Genomic DNA, 25,364 nt, shown 5'->3' with positions numbered 1-25,364 from the left:
TCTGGATATCAGAGTCGCACAATATTAGCAGCCCCCAGCCCAAATCCGTACCTCAACATAAATACCATCGTCAGTGTTTTTTTCTAGAAGAGACAAAAAGGGAAGAAGTGCAGGAAACAATGAAATTTCTAGACAAACTGGCCATTTAGTCAGAAAGAAAGGAAATCAAGAGAAGGGGAAATCAAGAGAATTCATTTTTGTGAAAGGAGTGGATAAGAATTAAGTCACACACACATACGCGCACCCTCATTTCTGTAGAAGGAGTCTGGGAGCAGAGAAAACCGGGTCCTTTCTGCTCCTACTAGATGCGTCCCCACTTCATTGTAAACGCCTCCCGTGTTTGTAGTCTGTGGCCTGCCTTCTCCCCAGTTACCCTGTTACTAAAGAAACAGACCGGGCCTCACTGCTATTGCTCAGTGGTTGAGCATCAACCCATGAACCCAGAGATTCCCAGTCAAGGCACATGCCCCAGTTTCGGGCTCGATCCCCAGTAGGGGGTGTGCAGGAGGCAGCTGATTGATGTTGATATATAACCCTCTCCCTTCCTCTCTCTAAAATAAATAAAAACATTTTAAAAAGAAAAGAAACAGACCAAATTCTTCCCATTGGCAGTCTCCTAGCATGCCTTTCAGACTCTACGCTCTGCCTAAAAGGGAAGCAATTCATCCCCTCATCCTGCAGGGCAATTCCAATTCACCTTTTGATGCCACACGGATACACACCCTTTACCGACAAATTTAGAGCTCAGACCACCACAGTCTGCATGGACTGCGATACCAACAGTTTCTCCGGGGAGTTCATGGCTGTCGATCCAAATGGGGAAGAGAAGCGGCAGAAGCCCAGAGGAGTTTGGGACCCTAGAGTCTTGGATGTCTCCAAGGTGGCCCTTGGTTTTATATTTATGGACAGAAATGCCATCCTTGGCTGCAAAGTAAGTGCTTATCATTTGCCAGAGATGATGCTAAGTACTAAGGGGTGGGAAGACAAGTGAGAGGTTCATAGCAGAAACATGAACCAGAAGAACAATGAGCTGTCATGAATGGGTCTCGAGTTTAAATCTGATAGTGTGCTGGGGCCAGCTGGTACTGTTTCATGAGTAGATGCTTGGCATCTCCTCCCAACTTGGAGTTCAGTAACATCATTTTGGTAGTTTGAAATCAGCCATGTGGGAATATTGACACCACAGAAATTGGCAAATGCTACAGATTGGGGCACTTTTTTTTTCTCTTTTTTCCTTTTTGTCCCCGAGAGAACATTGCTACACATTCAGCAGTGTACCACCGAATTTCCTCTTCCTTGGGTTAGAGTCATGAGGAAGATGTGGCACTAAGACCCTAGTAGCAGTCAGAACAGCATACTTGTGAAGGGTGTAACTTTAAGATGACCCACGGCTTCAGCCAGCAGAAGGCAGAACTAGAAAAGGACTCAGGTTTGGTCATTTGCACAGATTTGGCCTCCTGCTCTGTGCTGGCGTCCAGCTCACTGATCTCTGTGGCCTGCCTGCCTCTTGTTCTCATGAGATGGCAGAGGTGAGGAGGGGGGTGAGGACAGGTGTAGAGCCTCAGTCCCTCATGTTCCCAGTGGGCTGGGTAGAGGGTACCGGTGTGGGGAGCAACATGCTCAGGGGTGCGATGGCTCCATCAAAGCAGCAGGTGCTGGTTTGGCGTGGGGTTTGCTCCCCATCCTGTGAAGAGGGCTTTGCGCTGGCAGAGGGACCAGATCACATTTACAAAGAAAGCCTTCTGGGAGCACCTGTGTGTCCTCAAGTGCAGCTAGATGCTGACTGAGCACTGTGCTCTCCACTCTCGCTGGGCCAGGCTGAGGAGGGGAAATGGTCCCTAGAGGGAGAATGATCCTTAAAGGATGAGATGCTGAAATGTCCCACTGCCGTTCAGGGACAGGAGTAGAAGGGAGTGGAGAGAAATATCCCAGAACTACTTTTTTTGGTTAAAAAACAACAACAGCCTGGCCAGTGTGGCTCAGTGTTTGGGTGTTGACCTATGAACCAGGAGGTCACGGTTCAATTCCTGGTCAGGGCACATGCTGGGTTTTGGGCTGGATCCCCAGTGTGGGGTGTGCAGGAGGCATCCCATCAATAATTCTCTCTCATCATTGATGTTTCTATCTCTCTCTCTCCTCCCTTCCTCTCTGAAATCAATAAAAATATTTTTTTTTAAATTTAAAAACAACAACAACAGACAAACACTAAGACAGCAGACACCAAAGTGCAATTAAATATACCACCACACTCACTTCCATGCTTAAAGAGCTTTGGGAGAGACGTGCCTGTCTAGCCAGGGGGCATGTGCTGCAGACCCAGGAATGACACAGTGTTAGCTGGCAGACACCTCAGAGATGCTGTGATCCATTGTACATGCTAGAAACAGGCTGGGGAGGGGAAGGAGCTTTCTTAAGATCACACAGTGAGTGGCAGACCAGGGACTAGAACTCAGGTCCCCTGAATCTGCACTGCCTACTCCCTCTCCATCCCCACACTGCCTCCCTCCAGGTGTCTAGGAAGCAAAGGGTTGTCATGACATCAAGAGGTAAGGCATCCTGGAAGGTTTGGAGGTCAGTCAAGAATGTCACTCTCAGATCGTTGTTCTTCACAACAAGGTGCTATTATGTATTTAAAGCATCATAGTTTCTGGAAGGAATAGGGCAGGGACCAACATTAGGGGCCGACTGGTTATACCAGATCCTTTGGGGGCATCAGGGCCTTGGCATCAGGACTGTGACTGGTCAGATCTTTGGTCTTTGAGGGGAGACGGGTGCCAGATTACCCAGAAAGTAAAGCAAGGGCTGTGGACAGGAGAGGCAGGGGTGGGAATCCTGGAAGGGAAGGGAACGGGAGAGAGTCAGACTCTGACCCAGCCCAGCTTCCCAAAGAGAAGGTGGAGTGGGGCCTTCATCTACGGCCACGAGTTCTCTGTCGTGTTGTCGGGCTTCTCCCCCAGCTCTAGGATGTGAAGGCTGAGATGGTCCCTCCAAGCCCCGCTCAGCAGGGAGGACATGGCTGGTGGGTCCTCGAGGGTCAAGTGGGGAAACACAAGGGTCTCACTCTTGATGGGAAAGCTGCACTTCTCCGTGGCAGGCCTGGTGGTGCCGGGCGTCACCACAAAAAGGCGGCAGAGCCACGGCCCACCGGCCACCTGGCAGGCCGGTTGTCTGGTGAAGTTGTTCAGGGTTTGGCACAGGACCGGGTCCTCAGACCCACCCATTTCCATCACCTCCACGAGTGACCCCGGCGCTGGGAGGTGTAGGAGGTGCCGCGGGGGCATGTAGGTGTGGGTGAAGAGGAGTGTGTAGTGGGTAGGTACGTTTGGGAGCGCAGGCGCATGAACCACCCGCTCCAGGTGCTCCAGGCCGGGCACGACGCCCCCCTGGTGCAGGCAGCCGAAGAAGAGGGCGCCCAGGGCATTGAAGAGGACCAGGGTGCCCTTGCAGGGCACAGGTTGAGGCTGTGGACTACAAAGCAGGACCAGGGGGACGAGAAGGGGGATCAGGAACCGAGCCTCCTGGTGGCTAAAAGCAGACAGCAGTGCTAGGGGCGTGAAGTAGAGGAGCAGGAGGTGAGAGCTGGGGCCGGGCAGCAGTCTCCGGGCATCCCACACCCTCAGGGAGCGCATCTGTACCAAGACCTGGCGGCAGACTCGCAGCTGTTGCCACCCAGCCCGCAGGGCCTGGGCATGCAGCATCCCAAAGAGCAGGAAACCATTGACAGCCAGGTGCGTGAGCCGCCAATGCGTGCCGTGCCTCTCCAGGTTTTGAGGATCCAGGTTGTACTGCAAGAAGTTGGCAGGTGTCAGGACAAGGGTATTGGGTCTTTTAGTAAACGGGCTGGAGAAGTACCAGCTGTCCGCAGCCACAAACACTGCTGCTGTGAGGGCGGCTCCTGGGAGGAGCCCCAGGGCTGCCTTGGTCAGTGACCTGAAGGCAGAGCTCGTGGCTCCACAAATGCCCCAGAGGAGCACGGGAACCAGAGCGAAGGCCGGAAAGGTGGGCCGGTTGAAGAAGCCGGCAGCCACGATGGTCCCGAGAAGCCAGCTGTGCCACCACGAGCCTCGAGCAGGCTTCCCGGGCGCGGGGCTCCGGGCTACACGGGGCGACACCAGTACCAGCAGCCAGGCGAAGAGCAGTCCCTCGATGGCATTGGAGAAGGTCCTTGTGTAGAAGACCAGGGTGACATAGGAGCCCGACAGCAAGACCAGGGCGTTCCAGCGCTCCGCCCTCCACAGCGGGGCCAGGTGGTAGATGGCCATGTCCAGGGCAAAGGAGAGGGCAGTGAGGAGCAGCCGGGGCCCCACCAGCAGCGCGTAGCCACTTACCAGGCCAGGCCACGGGCCCAGTTCTTTCCAGGTCTTGAGCAGCCAGAAGGCAAAGCCGGAGGTCAGCAGCGGGAAGACCGCCGTGCGGCAGGCGCTGCTGGCGTGAAACTCCCAGGGCCGGGCGGCCTCGACGCCCAGGATGTCCTCTGCGGAGAGAAGTGGGGGTGAGCCAGTCCCACGCTCAGGGAATACGGCAGACAATAACACTTCGGGATGGCCGCCTGGATCTCCCAGCCCCCTAGTGTCCACTCCCCGGATAAACCTGGGGCTGTGAAGAGGGTGGATTTTCCTCTTGTGATTAGTTTATGTCACGGGGGACAGCAGAACGTAGACAGGGAGACAATGCAGATGGGCCTGACATAATCACACAAGCCCTTTAAAAGCAGAAAAGAAGGTCAGAGATTCAGACCATTAGAAGGATTTGATGCATCCTTGCGGTCTCAGATGGAGGGGGCCATTGGCAAGGCATGTCTAGGAGCCGAGATCAGCCCCTGGCTGACGTTTAGCAAGGAAGTGGGGGCTTTAGTCCCAGAGCTGAAATAAACGAAATTCTTCCAACATAAAGAATGAGCTTGGAAAGCAGATTTCCCCCCAGAGCTTCCAGACGAGAGCTCGGCCCAGCCATACTTTGATTTCCACCCTGTGATGCCCTGAGCAGAGTCCATGCCGGACTTCCAATTTACAGAGCGGTGACCTGACGGTTTTAAGCTGCGGGGTTTGTGATGATTGGTTATGCAGCACTAGAAATGAACGTAGGGGAGTCCAGCCCATCTGAGGCCCCCCTGGGAAGGAACCATTCCTGGGATGTGAGGTGACAATGTGCCCTGGACAGGGGTTATGGGGAGGATCAGGGGGAAGGTCCATTCCTCTCCTCAGAGTTTAAAGTCTCCAAAGGGAGGTAAAAACCCATCTCTGTAATTATGACTGTGTTCCAGGATAGGCAGCGTGAGAAAGGGAAAGGGGATGAGCAACGTGACTATGGTCAAAAGTGATTTTAGATTGGTCTATGATATTTAAATTTTTCATAAGAAGAATATATTCGAGCAGTACTTGTGTCATTAAAAGAATACTCGCTGCCTGAGTCTGGCCTGTGATCCTGCACCCCGTGTCCCAGAGCTCTGAGGGCTGGGGTGAAGGAAACAAACTCTTCATTTCTGCACCTCAGCTCAGGCCCACAGCTTCTGATGCTCGATGACATTGCTGGTTTTGTTTAGGGCTCTTTGTTTCTCCTACTTATTCCTCCAGCCTTTTAGCCATTCTCTCTCTATGTCAAAAGGGAAACAGAAAAGCTAGGATCAGCTCAATCTGGCTGCTTTTCACTGGCTCTGTTTTTTTTTTTTTTTTTTTTTTAAGAATTTTGTGAGTTTATTTGAGACAATCTGTTGACAATTGCCAGGAAGCAGACTCTTTTTTAAAAAAAAATATATTTTACCGATTTTTTACAGAGAGGAAGGGAGAGAGATAGAGAGTTAGAAACATCGATGAGAGAGAAACATCGATCAGCCGCCTCCTGCACATCTCCCACTGGGGATGTGCCCGCAACCCAGGTACATGCCCCCGACCAGAATCGAACCTGGGACCCCCCAGTCCGCAGGCCGACGCTCCATCCACTGAGCCAAACCGGTTTCGGCACTGGCTCTGGTTTTCAAAAAAGTGTGGAGAGGAAGACTGGACCTTTCAAGTTAAATCCAGCATTGAGCCACGTGGCAGAAATAGCTAAATAGTCTCCCCAGTATCCACTCCCTCCTCCTTCTTCAGTGGGACGTTTGGTCAGGTTTGAAGGCTCTATTTTTCAGCTTCCTTTGCAGGCTCGGAGTTGCCATGTGACACATTCTGACTGATGGGATGGAGATGGTATGAGACTTTCAAAAATGCCCTGGAAGAGAGCAGGCATGCCCATCAGTGGCTGGAAAGACTTGGTTTTAGACTTGACGGCTGGAGCTCAAGCAGCCCTATGGCACCGAGAGGAGGAAGCCATGTGCCCCCAGCATCTGAGAACCCTTACGGTCCCTAGCAGCCGTCCTCGTGATGTGCTCTACACCACCTGGTAGATAAATTCTAACAATGGAGCATCCAGGTCTGGGTTCCCTCGGCCCTCATATAAAACTACAGAAGAGAAGTTCCCCAGTGGGCTGGGTAGAGGGTACCGGTGTGGGGAGCAACATGCTCAGGGGTGCGATGGCTCCATCAAAGCAGCAGGTGCTGGTTTGGCGTGGGGTTTGCTCCCCATCCTGTGAAGAGGGCTTTGCGCTGGCAGAGGGACCAGATCACATTTACAAAGAAAGGCTTCAGGGAGCACCTGTGTGTCCTCAAGTGCAGCTAGATGCTGACTGAGCCCTGTGCTCTCCACTCTCACTGGGCCAGGCTGAGGAGGGGAAATGGTCCCTAGAGGGAGAATGATCCTGAAAGGATGAGATGCTGAAATGTCCCACTGCTGTTCAGGGACAGGAGTAGAAGGGAGTGGAGAGAAATATTCCAGAACTACTTTTTTGGTTAAAAAACAACAGCCTGGCCAGTGTGGCTCAGTGTTTGGGTGTTGTCCTATGAACCAGGAGGTCACGGTTCAATTCCTGGCCAGGGCACATGCTGGGTTTTGGGCTGGATCCCCAGTGTGGGGTGTGCAGGAGGCATCCCATCAATAATTCTCTCATCATTGATGTTTCTGTCTCTCTCTCCTCCCTTCCTCTCTGTGTAAGTTTTCCCAAGTGCTGAGGAAGCCTGCCGGAAGCCAGTTCCAGCATGTCAGCAGGGCTGGATCTGGAGTGGCAAGGGCATTTCCCCAAACCTGAAAAGGATGCTTAAATTGATTGCTTGCTGCCAGACAGCTCAGGGCATCTTAATCTACATGTTACTGCCTCCTACTGGCCAAACACCTGAACAGCTGTAGGCTAATTCTTCCAATCTGACAATGGACTCTGTATACTAAACCCTACCCTTTGAAGTGTATATCTCCACCTCGCCTCAGGACAAATTGTGTTAATAAAAAGCATGGGGTCCTGAGAAAAGGAGATCTTAGTTTCTTTAGCGAGGCTCCTCTGACCCCCAAATGCCTTTCAAAATTATACTTCGTCTCTGGACTCTTTATTAAGTTACACACAGCCCTTCTCCAGATCGCTGAACCCTTCCTAATGCCAGAACAAGAACCCCGGCAGAAGCCCCACTCAAATCCTTCCCCGAGAAATACCAAACAGCTTTTCTTTTCAGTCACCTCCACTGCTGGTCCAAACAGGAGAACACCAAAGAGGCGGGCATTTCATGGGTGTCATCCGGAAGGTCAGTGTCACCCTCAGGAAGGAGATGCGAGGTCCCCACTCGCAAGTTCTCCCCCAGAGGGGCTCACTGGTTTTCTGCTCATCTGCCCAGCCATGTCTCCCTCCCCCTGGACATCCAACCAGCTCCAACCCAGACTTTGCTGGGACGTATCACAGCCACACACGGGGCGCTTTACCTGCCATGACCTCCGGTGACTGGAAGAACTCATCGGGGTGCACGTAGCCTGTCTGTGGAAGGACACACCACACCAGGCGGAGCAGGCTGAGGCTGCCCCACAGCACCCGGGGTGACATCTCCAGATCGAGGCGCTGCCAAGGCATCGGGCCGAGAGCCTAGAGATACTTCTCAGGATACACTCTGGGGCCACAGATCTGCATCTGCTGAGGGCAGCATTCGTAGGTTATCATCATGTTCAATCATCTGAACAAGCTCTAAGGCAGCGGTTCTCAGCCTTCCTAACGCCGCGACCCTTTCATACAGGTCCTCATGCTGTGGTGACCCCCCATTTCATTGTTACAAATTGAACATAATTAAAGCATAGTGATTAATCACAGAAACAATATGTAATTATATATGTGTTTTCCGATGGTCTTAGGCGACCCCTGTGAAAGGGTTATTCAACCCCCAAAGGGGTCGCGACCCCCAGGTTGAGAACCGCTGCAAAGGGATCTGTGTAAAATTAAAATGGTAAGACTAACAGCTGCGATCCACTAAGTGCCTGTCAAGCGCCAGGAAGATTACACTCATATCTCATTGAATCTTTTCCACAGTCTGGGACAGTGCGTCTCATGGTCTCCATTTCACAGATAGGGGAGCTGAGACCTGTTGAGTAACCTGTTACTTGCTAGTCATATTTACTAAGTATCTAAATATAACATTTGCGAGTAGGATTAGGGTGCCCTCCGAATCTGGGTCTCACAGCCCCAGTCCTGTTCACAGCTCCTATCCATAGGCAAGCATGCAGCCTGCCTCTTGCAATTCTATAAATTCTATAATGATTACTCATTTATTACAGCCCTTTGTATTGAGCATGTCTATCGAAATAAACCCACGTTTCTATGAAAATTGAAGCTTTTGGGGTTTTTTTTGCGGCCCCCATAAACTTAAACCTTGTTTCTGTGGCCTGTGTTAGCCTTTGCGTTTGACACACTTGCCTTAGAAAGTGATGAGAACTCACTGCGAGGGTCTCCCCCCTCCCATTCACATGTTGAAATCCTAAAGCCTGATGTAATGGCATCAGGAAGTGGGGCCTAGGGGGGAGGTGATTAGGTCATGAGGGTGGAGCTATCACGAATGGGATAGTGTTTTCATAAATGAGCCTCCACAGTGCCCCCTCACCCCGTCTACCACATGAGGACACAGCCAGAAGCCACTGGCTATGAACCGGGAAGAGGACCTTCACCAAGCTGCTGCCTGGATCTTGGACTTCCCACCCTCTAGAGCTGTGAGAAATAAATATCTCTTGTTTATAAGCCACCCAGCCCAAACAGACAAAGAACTTACTTATATAACACCTCTTGCTAGGTATTCTCACTTCCTGGATTCAAAGAGGAAGGGGAATCGGGGCCCGTTGCTTAGTGGACCTATCCACCAGCACCCACGTGCCACCTCTGGTGGACGGAAAAACAAGCTGGACAACAAGTTTGCCACTTCTTCAAAAATGGTGACCCTTTCCTGACTTCTCGGCTTTGAAATGTTAAAGCAGCGGTTGAACGACCCTTTCACAGGGGTCGCCTAAGACCATCCTGCATATCAGATATTTATGTTAAGATTCATAACAGTAGCAACATTACAGTTATAAAGTAGCCATGAAAATAATGTTATGGTTGGGTCACAACATGAGAAACTGTATTTAAAGGGCCAGAAGGTTGAGAACCACTGTGCTAAAGCCTGACCTTAAACAACTGTTGTTCTCAGGTGCGATACATCATAATGAACAAGGCAAAGGAAAGCAACAGAACCGGAATCTGGCAGATGTCAACAAAGACATCTTGATACCGTGGATGAAAAAGGGGTGCTTTAATAAGTTACAAATTCCTGCCCATTGCTCTTGTGCACCCAGTTTAACGCCTTTGAAATGTCAGAAGCGGTACCCCTCCGAGGTGTAACCACCCTCAAGAGAGCCTAATCTTGTTAATTGTCCTGTAATCTGATCCCCGCTTTGCTTTCTCCCACCTTCGCTTAATCTACCTTTAATCCCCTCCCTAATTCCAAATGCATAAAAGAAACTGCAAACTGTCACTTATCTTGAGCATCTTACTTTCTGCCAATTGTTAGTTTGGCTCAAATAAAATATAAAAATTATTTACAGGTGTAGCCCTGGCCAGTGTGGCTCAGTGGGTTGGGCGTCATCCTGTGCACCAAGAGGTTGCCGGTTCTATTCCTGGTCAGGGCACATCCTTCCTTGTGGCTTCCATCCCCAGTAGAGGGCATGTAGGAGGCAGCCAGTCGATGTTTCCTAAACCTCAGGTTCCTCATCAGGAAAGTCAGATAACAATATAAACCTCTCGGGATTGAGGGAGAATTAAAGAGCTGACTCATGGATGGCACTTAGTGCTTGGAGCTTGCACGTATAAATGATCAGTCTGAGGTTGCCATTGCTGCTTTTAGTAGAGGCACAAATAATGAAATCCTGGCTGCTTCAGGCACGCTAGGTCCTCAGTGGTTCTCAACCTTCTGGCCCTTTAAATACAGTTCCTCATGCTGTGACCCAACCACAAAATTATTTCTGTTGCTACTTCATAACTGTAATGTTGCTGCTGTTATGAATCGTAATGTAAATATCTGATATGCAGGATGTATTTAGGCGACACCTGTGAAAGGGTCGTTCGACCCCCAAAGGGGTCACAACTCACAGGTTGAGAGTCTAGGAGATCCTCAAAATGGCACTTCCACTGGCTATGAAGATAAATAGGATTTGGTTAGTATAACTATTAGCATAGGTAGTTAGTTAGTTAGGAAGAGAGCAAATGGAATTGACCATTAAGCTTAATTCATTAGGGAGCTGAATTAGACATTGAGCCTGATTCACCAGGAAGCCACAGCATTCACAGAGTTCCAGGTTAACAGCCTCATTCTCCACTGATCATTAGCCTCGATAACTGGGTAACCGAAGGAGGAATAAAAACAGCAGGGGAGCCTGGCCAGTGTGGCTCAGTTGACTGAGCATCCTCCCATGTCACCAGTTCGATTCCCAGTTAGGGCACATGCCTGGGTTGTGCGCTCGATCCCCAATAGGCGCCTGCAGGAGGCAGCTAACCAATGTTTCTCTCTCATCGATGTCCCCTCCACTTCCTCTCTCTCTAAAATCAATAAAAACATATTTAAGCCCAGCTGGCATGGCTCAGTGGTTGAGCATTGACCTGTGAACTAGGAGGTCATTGTTCGATTCCCCATCAGGCTCAATCCCCAGTGTGGGGCATGCAGGAGGCAGCTGATAAATGATTCTCTCTCATCATTGATGTTTCTATCTCTCTCTCTCCCTCTCCCTTCCTCTCTGAAATCAATAAAAAATTGAAAATTTTTTTAAATTTTAATATATTTTAAAATATTAAAATATTTTAATATTTTTTAATATATTAAAAAAAAGAATCAGGTTAAATAATGGCGTGGAACTCGGGAAGGTCCAGGAAAGGGATTGGTTAGGAGGAGGATCCAGCACAAGTCCAGGAAAACCAAAAAAGTAGGTTGAATAGTTTGAAAGAAAGCCTGCTCGTTCCCCCAAACCAAGAAATTACATACAGAGGATTATCAGGGATCTCAGGGCAGTTGCAACTAGAGAGTGCCTGCCCTCTACATCCCGAGGGTGCGTTATTTCCCTTCACCCCAATAAATCTTGTCACTACACGTCAACTGCTCCCAGCCATGCGCCCTTTGAAATTCCTTTCTTCTGATATCTAAAGAACTCATTCTCATCGGCAACACCACTGCCTAGACACATTTATGCATGTAGCTCAAGCCTCTCTCTAAGAACAGGACTTTTACTCTGTGACTGGAATAACATACCGAACCACTGCACTGACTGGGGACACAACCCCAGCCCGCCCTGCGCTGGCGTGAGTCGTTACAGGACAAGCCTCGGCTGTGAGTCTCACTGCTTTCCGCTGCAGCAACAGAAGAAATTCAGCAAGGGGACGCCCGTTTAGTTCCCCATCGACTCCTCCTTTCCCACGTAACAGGATTCAGAATTCCCACCGCGAGCTGCATGCCTCACCCCATACCACCAGTTTTCAGTGATAAAATTATAATAGAGACCTTCCCCTGGACAGAAATCAGAAGGGCCTGTGGGAGGCTTGCTCTGGTGGCCCAGGGTGAGCATGTGGTCCTTATACAGCTGTACATGTTCTTCATGCACGTGCCTTGCCATGTCTGCACGTATTGGATTGCAATCTTCTCTTTTTATTATTTAAAAAAAAAATATGGTTGATTTCAGAGAGGAAGGGAGAGGGAGAGAGAGATGGAAAATCAATGATGAGAGAAAATCATTGATCGGCTGCTTTCTGCATGCCCCACGCTGAGGATCGAGCCTGCAACCCAGGCATGTGCCCTGACCAGGAATTGAACTGTGACCTCCTGGTGTATAGGTCAATGTTCAACCACTGAGCCATGCTGGCCAGGCGCTTTTTCTTGAATAAATCCTTTTGGTGATGGAATACAGAGTTGACTTTAAAAAAAAATTAAATCTTTATTGTTGAAAGTATTACATATGCCCCCTTTTCCCCCCATTGACCCCTTCTAGCCCTCCCCCACGCCCACCCCAGGCCTCCACCACCTCCCCCACCTTCCCTCTGCAATTCTGCAGTCAGTTCTATGCTTCTGTGTCTCTGGATCTGTTTTGTTCATCAGTTTATTTGTTCATTAGATTCCACATATGAGTGTGATCATGTGATACTTGTCTTTCTCTGACTGGCTTATTTCCATGCTGTCTCGAAGGGTAAGAGATCTTTCTGGTTTACTGCTGCATAGTATTCCATGGCATACGAATTCCTTATATGAATTCTTTTCCTGCTTACTTCTTTTAAAAATTAAAAATTCCGGAGGAAACCAAGATGGCGGCATAGGTTAACGCCGGAGATTGCTGCCTCAAACAACCACTTCAGAGATATAACTAAAGGACAGAACGGACATCATCCAGAACCACAGGAAGGCTGGCTGAGTGGAAATTCTACAACTAGGAGGAAAGAGAATATCATACCCAGACTCAGAGGAGGCGCAGTGCTGAAGTGAAATACTCAGGTGCGGAGTGCGTGCGCGGAGCGGGCTGGCAGCAGAGGGCGCGGTTGTTGTTTTCAATCGGGAGGGAGTTTCAGACTCTGAGCTCCAGATCCGGGCGAGTCTCTAGGGACCCAGACTCAAACGGGAGAAGCGGGACTGTCTGGCTTCGGTCGGAACTCGAAGGCAGCTTTCTCTCCGAGGTTTGCAGCGGTTGCTGGGACTCTGAGAGGCAGAGGCCCTAGGGACGGAACTGAGAGCAGCCATAACTGCTTGTTCCGCCCACCCTGTAGATCCCCGGGGACCCGCCCCGCCCAAGCCCTGCACAGAGCCATTTGCCAGATAGCCTCAGGCAAAGGCTAGATTAGCACCGCCCTAGAGATCCAGCACAGAAGCTCTCCCACTGCAGACACAGCTGACTCTCATAGCCAGTTAGCCTGGAGGTCAAATCACACCTGGTATTGCCAACAATCAAGGCTTAACTACAACAAGGCTGCCCACAAAGACCACTAGGGGGTGCACCAAGAAAAGATAAAAAAATGTGGAGACAAAGAAACAGGACGCAAATGTCAGAAATGGAAGATATAGAGCTCAAAACCACACTTTTAAGGTCTCTCAAGAACTGTCTAGTAGCTGCCGATAAACTTAGTAAGGCCCTCGAAAAGACTGGTGAGACTGCCGATAAATGTAGTGAGATCCTCAAGAAATCTAATGAGACTCTCAATGTTGTGATAAAGAACCAACTAGAAATTAAGCATACACTGACTGAAATAAAGAATATTATACAGACACCCAACAGCAGACCAGAGGAGGGCAAGAATCAAGTCAAAGATTTGAAATGCGAAGAAGCAAAAAACACCCAACTGGAAAAGCAAAATGAAAAAAGAATCCGAAAATACGAAGATAGTGTAAGGAGCCTCTGGGACAACTTCAAGTGTACCAACATCAGAATTATAGGGGTGCCAGAAGAAGAGAGAGCGCAAGATATTGAAAACCTATTTGAAGAAATAATGACAGAAAACTTCCCCCACCTGGTGAAAGAAATAGACTTACAGGTCCAGGAAGCGCAGAGAACCCCAAACAAAAGGAATCCAAAGAGGACCACACCAAGACACATCATAATTAAAATGCCAAGAGCAAAAGATAAAGAGAGAATCTTAAAAGCAGCAAGAGAAAGAAACTCAGTTACCTACAAGGGAGTACCCATACGACTGTCAGCTGATTTCTCAACAGAAACTTTGCAGGCCAGGAGGGAGTGGCAAGAAATATTCAAAGTGATGAATACCAAGAACCTACAACCAAGATTGCTTTATCCAGCAAAGCTATCATTCAGAACTGAAGGTCAGATAAAGAGCTTCACAGATAAGGAAAAGCTAAAGGAGTTCATCACCACCAAACCAGGATTATATGAAATGCTGAAAGGTATCCTTTAAGAAGAGGAAGAAGAAGAAAAATGTAAAGATACAAAGTATGAACAACAAACATGCATCTATCAACAAGTGAATCTAAGAATCAAGTGAACAAATAATCTGGTGATCATAATAGAATCAGGGACACAGAAAGGGAATGGACTGACTATTCTTGGGGGGGAAAGGGGTGTGGGAGATGCGGGAAGAGACTGGACAAAAATCGTGCACCTATGGATGAGGATAGTGGGTGGGGAGTGAGGGCGTAGGGTGGGGCAGGAACTGGGAGGAAGGGAGTTATGGGGGGAAAAAAGAGGAACAAATGTAATAATCTGAACAATAAAGATTTAATTATAAAAAAATTAAAATTAAAAATTCCAATTATAGTTGACATTCAATATTATATTAAATATTGTGTATAAGATAGTGGTTAGACATTTATATACTTGTGAACTATATTCCCTATGTTGTACTTTATATCCCCATGATTATTTTGTAACTGCCAGTTTGTACTTCTTAATCCCTTCACCTTTTTCACCCAGCACTCTACTCCCCCTCCCATCTGGCAACCATTAGTCTGTTCTCTGCATCTATGAGCCTGTTTCTGTTTTCTGTGCCACTTTTTTGGTTTGTTTTTTAGGTTCCACATCTAAGAGAAACCACACAGCATCTGTCTTTCTCTATCTGACCCACTTCACCCCGCACAGCACCCTGCAGGTCCATCAGTGTTGTCACAAATGGCGAGCTTTCTTTCTTTCTTTCTTTCTAAATTAAATTTTTATTGTTCAGGTTATTACAGTTGTTCCTCTTTTTCCCCCCCATAGCTCCCCTCCACCCGGTTCCCACCCCACCCTCTGCCCTTACCCCCGCCACCCACTGTTCTCATCCATAGGTGCACAATTTTTGTCCAGTCTCTTCCCACACCCCCCCACACCCCTTTTCCCCCCGAGAATAATCAGTCGACTCCCTTTATATGCCCCTGATTCTATTATTTTTTTAAAATATATTTTATTGATTTTTCACAGAGAGGAAGGGAGAGAGATAGAAAGTCAGAAACATCGATGAGAAACATCGATCAGCTGCCTCCTGCACATCTCCCACTGGGGATGTGCCCGCAACCCAGGTACATGCCCTTGACCGGAATCGAACCTGGGACCTTTCAGTCCGCAGGCTGACGCTCTATCCACTGAGCCAAACCGGTTTTGGCAACCCCTGATTCTATTATATTCACCACTTTATTCTGTTCATCAGATTATATATTCACTTGATTTTTAGATTCACTTGTTGATAGATGTGTATTTGTTGTTCATACTTTGTATCTTTACATTTTTCTTCTTCTTCCTCTTCTTAAAGGATACCTTTCAGCATTTCATAAAATACTGGTTTGGTGGTGATGAACTCCTTTAGCTTTTTCTTATCTGTGAAGCTCTTTATCTGACCTTCAATTCTGAATGATAGCTTTGCTGGGTAAAGTAATCTTGGTTGTAGGTTCTTGCTATTCATCACTTTGAATATTTCTTGCCACTCCCTCCTGGCCTGCATAGTTCTGTTGAGAAATCAGCTGACAGTTGTATGGGTACTCCCTTGTAGGTAACTGACTTTCTTTCTCTTGCTGCTTTTAAAATTCTCTCTTTGTCTTTTGCTCTTGGCATTTTAATTATGATGTGTCTTGGTGTGGCCCTCTTTGGATTCCTTTTGTTTGGGGTTCTCTGCGCTTCCTGGACCTGTAAGTCTATTTCTTTCACCAGGTGGGGGAAGTTTTCTGTCATTATTCCTTCAAATAGGTTTTCAATATCTTGCTCTCTCTCTTCTTCTGGCACCCCCATAATTCATATGTTGGTACGCTTGAAGTTGTCCCAGAGGCTCCTTACACTATCTTCATATTTTTGGATTCTTTTTTCTTTTTGTTTTTCTGGTTGGGTGATTTTTGCTTATTCGGATTTCAAATCTTTGACTTGATTCTTGCGATCCTCTAGTCTGCTGTTGGAACTCTGCATAATATCCTTTATTTCAGTCAGTGTATGCTTAATTTCTAGTTGGTCCTTTTTCATAACCCCAAGGGTCACTCTAGATTTCTTGAGGGTCTCACTAAATTTATCGGCGGTTTCTAGAAAATTCTTGAAAAACCTTAAAAGTGTGGTTTTGAACTCTATATCCAATAGTTTGCTTTCCTCCATTTCTGTCATTTGTGACTTGTTTCTTTGTCTCCGCATTTTTTATGCTTCCCTGTGTTGGTAGAGTGGCTTTGTGTGCTAGGTGTCCTATAGGGCCCAGTGGCTCAGTCTCCCCAATTCCCTGAGGTGGACACTCTTGGTGCACCCCTTTGTGCACAGTCTTGTTGTAGTTAAGCCTTGATTGTTGTAGGTATCACTGGGAGGAATTGACCTCCAGGCCAATTGGCTGTGAGAATCAGCTGTGTCTGCAGTGGGAGAACTTCTGAGCTGGAGATACTCTTCTGGGGCAAGACTTGCTTTAGTGGGGCTTTGGTGCTCACTGAGTCTGCCCCCTGAGAGTGTCCCTTATGGATCTGAGGAGTTGTAATCTGGATGGTCCTACTCTGACCACTGGGTACACTGGCTCTTGGATCTCTAAGGAGGTGCTAATTTAGCCTCTGCCTGAGGCTACCCAGCAGGAGCTATGGAGAGATTCCTCTTCTTTGTTTGGGGTTTGGAGGTGCCCAGATGAGGCCCAGCTGTGAAGCAATGCAAGCTGCTGTAGGGACCTTGGGCCTTCTTTTGGAAGTTCTGGGTCTCTCTGACCCAGCTACAGTTTGTTAGGTAATTTTCAGATTGCAAAGGGCCAGGCCTTTCATATGCAAAAGCCTCTGAGCACAGCTTGGGTGGGGCAGGGTCTCAGGTGATCAACGGGGCAGAACAAGCAGCTATGGCTGCTCCTCAGTCCTACCCTAAGAGGCCCCAAGTCTCAGTGTCCCGGTAATCACTGCAAGCACCTCTGAGAGAAAGCCGCCCTCGAGTTCTGCCTGATGCCAGACAGTCCAGTTTCTCCCCGTATGAGTCTGGGTCCCCAGAGACTCACCCGGAACTGGAGTTCAGAGTAGTTGGGAGCTTGAGACTCCCTCCCGATTGAAAAAGACAACCGTGTCCTCAGCTGCCAGCCCTTTCGGCGTGCGCCTCTGTACCTCTGCACTTTACTTCCACACCTCCTCTGAGTCTCAGTGCTTTTCTCTTTCCTTCTAGTTGTAGAATTTCCACTCAGCCAGCCTTCCTGTAGTTCTGGATGATGTTCGTTTTGTCTTTTAGTTGTATTTTTGAAGTGGTTGTGCGAGGCAGCAATTTCCGGTGTTTACCTATGCTGCCATCTTGGTTTCTCTCCGGCAAGGTTTCTTTCTCATGGCTGAGTGGAATTCCATTGCATATATGTACTCATCTTCTTTATCCAATCGTCCATCAGTGGGCTCTTAGGGTGCTTGCATATCTTGGCTATTGTACATGAAATGTCCTTCTTTGTTTCTCATTGGAGCCTTTGTTTTAAAGTCTATTTTGTCTGATGTAAGTATTGCTACCCCAGTTTCTTTTTAATTTCCATTTGCATGAAATATATTTTTCCATCCCTCTACTTGTGTCTTTTGATCTGAAGTGGGTCGCTTGTAGGTATTACATGTATGGGTCTTGTTTTCTTCTCCATTCAGCAAACCTATGTTTTTAAAATTTTTATTATTAATTATAGTTTATATCATATTAATATTACAATTCAATATTATTTTGAATCACCATGTCTTTGAATTGGAGCATTTAATCTATTTTCATTTAAAGTAATTATTGATAGGTATGTAGCTATTGCTATTTTATTATTCATATTTTTAAATCTCCCCCCGCTCCCCCCTTTTTCTGCTTAAAGAAGTTCCTTTAACATTTCTTGCAAACCTGGTTTGGTGGTGATGAACTCCTTTAGCTTTTTCTTGTCAGTGATTTTTTGCTGACTTCTGTACTGCCTTCTGGCCATGTGGTGTCCAAGGTGGCTGTCGGCAATGGGCTGCTGCCAGGAGGAAGTTAGTCACATGCTAAAAGAGCAGCACTGCCGGCTGGCTGGGCAGGGGACCTGGGCAGACTCTGAGATGAGCACCCTCCCCCTGTGCTTGTCTCCACAGCCTTGCAGAGCTTCTCAGTCAGTCGACAACCAGGAATGCCACCCCAGCAAAACTCCACCCTGCACCCCTGCTTTTCTTTGACCATGAGTCTCATAAGCTGATTTCACCCACCCACTCAAGGCCATCGGCCCCTTGTTGCCCTTCTCCTGGACCATGTGGTCCCAAGGCCTCAGTCTCAAATCTGGTCACCCTTTGAGTCCAGACACTTGCTTCCCTTCCCTTCCACAAGAACATAATAAATAAAAACAAACAAACAAAAAGACAATGGCTAGCAGTCTATCTTCTCTGTTGTTCCTTTCGGGTAAGCACCCCCCTCTGGAGGGCTGTGTGCTTCAGAGGAGGCAGCTCAGAGCCCAGCTCCAAACCAGGAGGCGAGTCCTCACTGGTAATCCACGTCCTTCATTATTGATGGGTGTGGGAAAGTGTATTTAATACTATTCTCACCAGTGGGACTTGGTGGGAAGCTGCTGGGGGACTTCTGGAAAAGAGTTCTCTGATCTTAGAAAAAGATGCACATGCAAAGCAAAACCGCTTCAAATCCATGAGGATGGCTAGAATCAAAAAGCAGATCACAGCAAATGTTGGTCACGATTTGGAGAATTCAGAGCCCTCCTACATTGCTGGTGGGAATGGAAGAAAGGTACAGCCACTTGCCAAACAGCCTGGGAGCTCCTCTAATCATTCAATACAGTTACCACATGACCCAGCAATTCCATTCCTAGCTGTATACATTATGCTCACACTAAACTTATGCACAAGTGCTTATACAGGGGTGGGCAAACTTTTTGACTGGAGGGCCACAATGGGTTCTTAAACTGGACAGGAAGGCCGGAACAAAAGCATGGATGGAGTGTTTGTGTGAACTAATATAAATTCAAAGTAAACATCATTACATAAAAGGGTACGGTCTTTTTTTTCAATAGTTTTATTCATTTCAAAGGGACCGGATCCGGCCCGAGGGCAGTAGTTTGCCCTTGGCTATAGCAGCACTATTCATGACGGCCAAAAAGTGGAAACAACTCAAATGTTCAACAAAGGAATGGACGCTAAAATACCATCCCTCCATACAACGCAGTAGCATTGGCCCCTCCTCTATTCTGCGTAGTTTCTCACTTCAGCGCCTTTGCTCACGTGGCTCTCTTTGCTGGCTGTGCTTATAACGTGGAGGCTAAAACCAGCTTTGGCATCGACCAGGCCTGACTTCAAATCCTTGCTGTCACTTGCTCATGGCGGAAGAGCACTTAATCTCTTTGAACCCCATTTTTTTTCCCCCACAAAATGAGGATAACAATGGCACCGGCTTCAGGGCTGTTGTGAAGATGAAATAATTGTAAAAAGCAAACATAACAAGTGGTTTCTTGGATTATCTATTTTGCTTCCACTGCCGAGGCCCAGAGAAGCCCGCCTTAACTCCATTTCCGCCGGACCCTGTGCCAGGCTTCGCACTTGGGGGCGCACTGACCTGTGTGACTGACGTCCCCCAGGTCTGGGATCCATTCGGATTCGGCAGCCCCTCGAGTCCACCTGGATAGGCCCACTGCGGGGCCAGGGTCCAGGACAGGGTCGGAGGAGGTGGGGACATAGCGGGGCCCTGAACTGAACAAGTGCGGGCCTTCTCCCGCACGAGACCAGCCCGCTGCTCATCCCGGGCTTCCCAGGCCGAGGCCTGGCTGGAGCGGTGGTCCCTGTGGCTGCTCCCCGCAGGGCGCCCCGGGAGCGGGGCCAACCCCGCGGGGCGTGGCCACTACTCACCTCCACCCGGTCCAAATCCTGCGGTTGCCCCGGCCGCCGGGTCGGTCTCCCGAGGGCTGCGGAGCGGGAGGCTTTAGAATCAATGGATGGCTCCCGGGGCCGCGGGGACTCGGCTGTGCGGCAGGGGCGCGGGTGCGGATGACCACAGGGCGCCCCGCGCGCGTGCCGGGCTGGGTGAGGGCAGGCGGCAGGGAGGGACCACCTCGGGGGCAGGGGTGCCGCGAAGAGGAAGCCACTGCGTCGGGCGCGGGGAGCGGGGGAGCTCGGGCAGAGATGACATCAGTGCGGCGAGAAGACGGCAGGGAGACCGCCTGCCTGGCCGCCTGGCCGACTCCGAGGGCCCCACCTTCCTCCCGCGCCCGCTGAGCGCGCAGCGCCGGGGCGCTCTGGGGACCCCGCTGGGAACCACTGTGATCCGGAATGGCAGCCATCGCGTGGTGGCAACTTCGTGACAAAGCTGCTGGGTCGTTGCTTCCTGGGGAGGGCGGCAGGTCCCAGATGCGACCCTTTCCCAGATCCGGAATTTGGAGCAGGGTTTTATTTATTTTTATTTTTGTTAATTCTCACCGGAGGATATTTTTCCATTGATCTTTTAGAAAGAGTGGGAAAGAGAAGGAAAGACAGAGAGAAATATCGATGTGAGAGAAACACATCGATTGGTTGCCTCCTGCAGGAGCCTGGACCAGGGCCTGCAATCAAACCCAGGACCCTTTGGTCTGCAGGCCGAGGCTCTATCCATTCAGCCAAACCGGCTAGGGCAGGTTTTTTAAAATATAGTTTTATTCTTATATAGTTTTATTGATTTCAGAGAGGAAGGGAGAGAGAGATAGAAACATCAATGCTGAGAGCAAATCATTGATCGGCTGCCTCCCGCAGGCCTCCTATTGGGGATCAAGCCTGCGACCCCCGCATGTGCCCTTGATCACAATCGAACCTGGGACCCGCAGGCCAATTCTCTATCCACTGAGCCAAACCAGCTATAGCTAAAACATATTTGTATTAATTTCAAAGAGAGGGAGGGAGAGGGAGAGAGAAACATCAATGATGAGAATAATTAATAGGCTGCCTCCTGCACGCCCCTTACTGGGGATGAGTCTGCAATCTGGGGATGTGCCCCAGGGGGAATAAAAGGTGACCTGCTGGTTCATAGGCCATTGCTCAACCACTGAGCCACAGCAGCCAGCGGGGCTGGAGCAGGTTTTAAAGACTGCAGGGGGTGGGAGTGTGGGAAAAGGGGGGAGGGTCCCTGCACAACAGCACTGGAAGGTCTGAGCGTGGCCGCCTCCTTTTTCTGGCAGTCCAAACGGACCCCTGCTTATCCTTTGATTAACAGAGATTGCAAAGGAGCATTAACACACAGGGGAGGGTGGAAGAGAGTAAGTTTTCTCTATGAACTGGCCTACAGCACTTAACCATCCATGACCTCGGTTCCCATCTGCAAAATGGGAACTCTGCTCTGTAGGGGGGAGTTTTGCAGTGTTAATAGTTGTTTGTTTTTTAAGTATATTTTCATTGATTTTGGAGAGAGAGACAGGAAGGGGGAGGGAGAGAGAGAGAAATATCTATTGGTGGCCTCCTGCATGGCCCACCACTGATATTGGGGATTGAGCCCGCAATCCAGGCATGTGCCCTGACTGGGAATCAAACTGGCAACCTCGGGGTGCATGGGATGACGCTCTACCACCTGAGCCACAGGGGCCAGGGCTTTGTTAATAGTTTTGACAGTGGCTCCCTGAGGCAAAGATGTCTGTGGTGAAGAATGACAGTGAGGGACGCCCTCCTTAAGGACAGCTGCAATAGTCCTTGCCATTTTGTGCATCCCATGCAAAGGCCCAGACAGCCACTGACCAAAGCAAGGCCGGTGCTGGCCCGCGTGTTTGCCTGGAGCATCCTTGGTGACAGAGCTTTTGCCTTTGTCTGTGCCCCCATGAGACTCCTGGGCAAGGAGGCCATTCTCTCATCCTGGGAGGAGGAACATGGGGTGGGAGAGTGACTTCATGGGACTCCCAGGCAGGCCCTTGCATGACCACTCCCTTAAACATGAACATCTAGGGCAGTGGTTCTCAACCTTCCTAATGCTACGACCCTTTAATTACAGTTCCTCATGTTGTGGCGACCCCCAATTTCATTGTTACAAATTGAACATAATTAAAGCATAGTGATTAATCACAAAAACAATATGTAATGATATATGTGTTTTCCGATGGTTTTAGGCGACCCCTGTGAAAGGGTCGTTCGACCCCCAAAGGGTCCGCGACCCACAGGTTGAGAACCGCTGATCTAGGGATACCATCTAGGCCTCAGCAGTGCTTCAGTTCCAGGCCCAGAACAGCAGCAAAACCAGACAGCAAGGCCATGGCTGACCTCAGGACCAGCTGCATTGCCGCATGAACTCCTGCCCCATCAGTAGAGACCAGGACCCCAAAGGACACATGTGGAAAGCTGATGATATTCTATTGGATCCACCCTGAGACCCCAGCTAAACACCCTCAAGCTGAGGACCAGCATGGCTCCCTACGGAGCATCCTTCCAGGCTCCTTTTCCTCGACTCTTTCCCCTAAGCTCCAAGGCCCCTTCTTTCTCCGGTCACTTGTTTCTTGGGCCCATTTCTTCTGCAGCTCACTTCTTCTACCTGTGACTTCCCAAATAAATGTTCTTTGATAGTTTGAGCCTTGGCTCTGAATCCTTTTAGCCAGAACTCAAATACCCAGGTTGCTGAACCCAGGTCCAATGGCTGGGAACATTCCGGTGCTCCTTTCGCTGCCAACAGGAGGGCAGGCCTGGCCTAAGTGTAACCCGCAAGGCCCGAGCGGAGAGTCTTCTCCGCTAAAACAACGTGAACCCATCTGCTCTCACAGGCTTCCTGCTCAGCTCTTTGCAGTGTCTTTTGGATTCATCCTAACAGGGACCCTGGGAGGTAGCATTATACTCCCATTTTATAGATGGGGAAAGTAAAGTCCTGAAAGTGACCACGAAGGCCCGCCCACAGCAGGAGAGGATTCAAGTCTAGGCCTTCGTCCAGGTCCCTAAAGTGGAGTTTACCGACAGCCTCCCTTCCCCAGAAAAGTCGCAGCAGGTCTCCAGTCCCCTTTAGCCTGGGGCAAGTCAGTGCTGCGGCCCGCGGCCCGGTTTGGGGAAAGTTGCCAGTGAGAATGTGTGGGAGCCCATAGCTCCCCTGCCTGCCTCCCTGGCTCCCGCATCTGCTGGTCTCTTGGCAGCTAGCGAAGGCAGGAATAGGAACAATGACCTTCCCCCTGCCTTCCTCCTCCACACCCCCTCCCCCCCTTGACCTCCTTTAACTCCTCCCGAGCTGCTCCGGCGACTCACCCTCGCGCTGCCTCTGGGCGGCACCTGCGGCGCTGGCGGCGTCTGCACCGGGGCGAGAGCCTGCCCTGCGGGTGGTGGGCCGGGAGCCGCCGGGAGCCGCCGGGAGCCGCCGGGAGCCGCCGGGACCAGAGGGCCAGAGTCGGGAGGCGTCGACGCGGCCTCCGCTCTGCAGGGTCCAGGGAAGTTCGCAAGCTCTGCAGTGCGCCAGGCGGGCGGAGGCGAGGGCTGGGGACCAGCGAGCCGGCGGGCGGGCGGGGCTGCCCAAAGGCGTCGCCCGGGTCCGGTTGCGGGCGGTGGCCACGGTGAGGGAGATGATGGGGAGCCCCCGGGCCGTGGGGCCGTGTCCCCGTGTCCCCCGGCAGTGACTGCTCCCTCCCCTCTCCGCATGCCGGCCCATCCCCCCAGCAGCCCCCTCCTCGGCGAGCCAGGGCTGGTGAGTCGCCTTTTAGCACTGGGACAATGAAGCCATGAATCTAGGCCACGCTTCCGTTGTCATTCAAAAGAAAAGCATTTAGTTCTGTGCGGGTGGGGGTTGGGGAAGCTCAGATGACCTGCTTCTCTGAGTGGAAGGAGGTCGGGGAGGACGGAGGCGCCGGCCTGGTTCCAGGAGCGGAGCCAGAGCGCGGGCTCTGTTACACCCGCAGCCGCCGGCCGCTGCGCGTCTGTGCTGGAAGCGGTCCTGCGGCGGGCACGGCTTCCGTCTGGGCGCGCACGGCTTCCCTCTGCAAATGTGGGGCTCGTGGCCGCCCCGCGTCCAGGTGGGTCCTACCCCCGCCCGGCGGCTGACGGACAGAAGGTAGTGGCCGGCGGACCACGACACTGCCCTCTGGCGGGGAAATGTTTCACTACGCCTCTTGCTGAGGCTGACTTGGCGCGGAGTAGACCATCCCTCCCTCCTTCCAAAATCAATGGTTTTTTTTGAAGGGCCTTGAGCAGAACCCCTTCCCCTATGTTCTCCTTTATGCTTCACAGCAGCCCTCACATTAAAAAAACACACACCACAAAAGCACACTACTTTAGCCAGACCTGTGTGGCTCAGTGGTTGAGCGACGAACCAGGGGGTCACAGTTAGACTCCTGGTCAGAGCACATGCCTGGTTGGGGGCTCCATCCCCAGTAGGGGGCGTGCAGGAGGCAGTCGATCAATGATTCACTCTCATCATTAATGTTTCTATCTCTCTCCCTCCCTCTCCCTTCCTCTCTGAAATCAGTAAAAAATATTTTTAAAAAATACTACTTTATTGAGATATTTACATATGCAGCAAGAGCAGAAATTTAAAGTACTGTGTACAGTTTTATGACTTGACAAGTGAAAACACCAGGCTAAACACTGTCCAGTTCAAGATGTAGACTGTTTCCATTCTGCCCCTTTGCAATTAAGTCTTTAAAAATATCTATCTATCTATCTATCTATCTATCTATCTAGCTAGCTATCTAATCTAATAAAAGAGAAACATGCAAATTGACCGCACCTCTGCTACACCCCAAGCCACACCCACCATCCAGACACGGAGCTGGAGCAAGCAGGAGACTTGGTTGCCTGGGCGATGGAGAAAGCCAAGCTTCCGGCCTGCCCTGGCCGGCTGTGACCTCCACTCAAGGCAACAAAGTTTCAATTATAGAAGATAAAGAAATCCCAGATACCTGCTTCCAGCCGGCCTCCACTGGGAGCTTGGGTGGCTGGGGGGTTGTGGCCAGCCTGAAAACAGCCATCAGCCACTCACCCAGGCTGGCCAGAAACCCCAGCAAGACCCCCCACCCTGAAGGGGCTGTGGCCAGCCTGCAAACGGCCCTCAGCCCCTCACCCAGGCTGGCCAGGCACCTCAGGAAGGACCCCTACGCTGAAGGGGCTGTGGCCAGGCTTCAAACAGCCATCAGCCCCTCACTCAAGCTGGCCACACCCTCATGGGGTGAGGGTCCCCACTGGTGGCCTTGGCCAGCCTGCAAACATTCATCAGTC

The 25,364-nt window shown here is 50.1% G+C and overlaps 1 protein-coding gene across 1 annotated transcript; it reads right to left on the bottom strand.

Annotated features, from left to right (window-relative positions):
• Positions 1-1,240: 1,240 nt before the first annotated feature.
• On the bottom strand, positions 1,241-23,900 carry PIGZ (phosphatidylinositol glycan anchor biosynthesis class Z). The gene is made up of 3 exons (XM_081085342.1): positions 23,406-23,900; positions 7,777-7,978; positions 1,241-4,474 (listed from the first exon to the last, which is right to left on the bottom strand). Exons 2-3 carry the CDS (start codon positions 7,919-7,921, stop codon positions 2,913-2,915), a joined length of 1,707 nt encoding a protein of 568 aa, XP_080941468.1. The 5' UTR covers positions 7,922-7,978; positions 23,406-23,900; the 3' UTR covers positions 1,241-2,912.
• Between the last annotated feature and the right edge of the window lie 1,464 nt (positions 23,901-25,364).

This window comes from Myotis nattereri, assembly GCF_964212035.1.
Source record: "Myotis nattereri genome assembly, chromosome: 3".
NCBI lineage: Eukaryota > Metazoa > Chordata > Mammalia > Chiroptera > Vespertilionidae > Myotis > Myotis nattereri.
The sequence above is the reverse complement of the archived record's forward strand: the minus strand, read 5'-3'. Positions and strand labels throughout refer to the sequence as shown.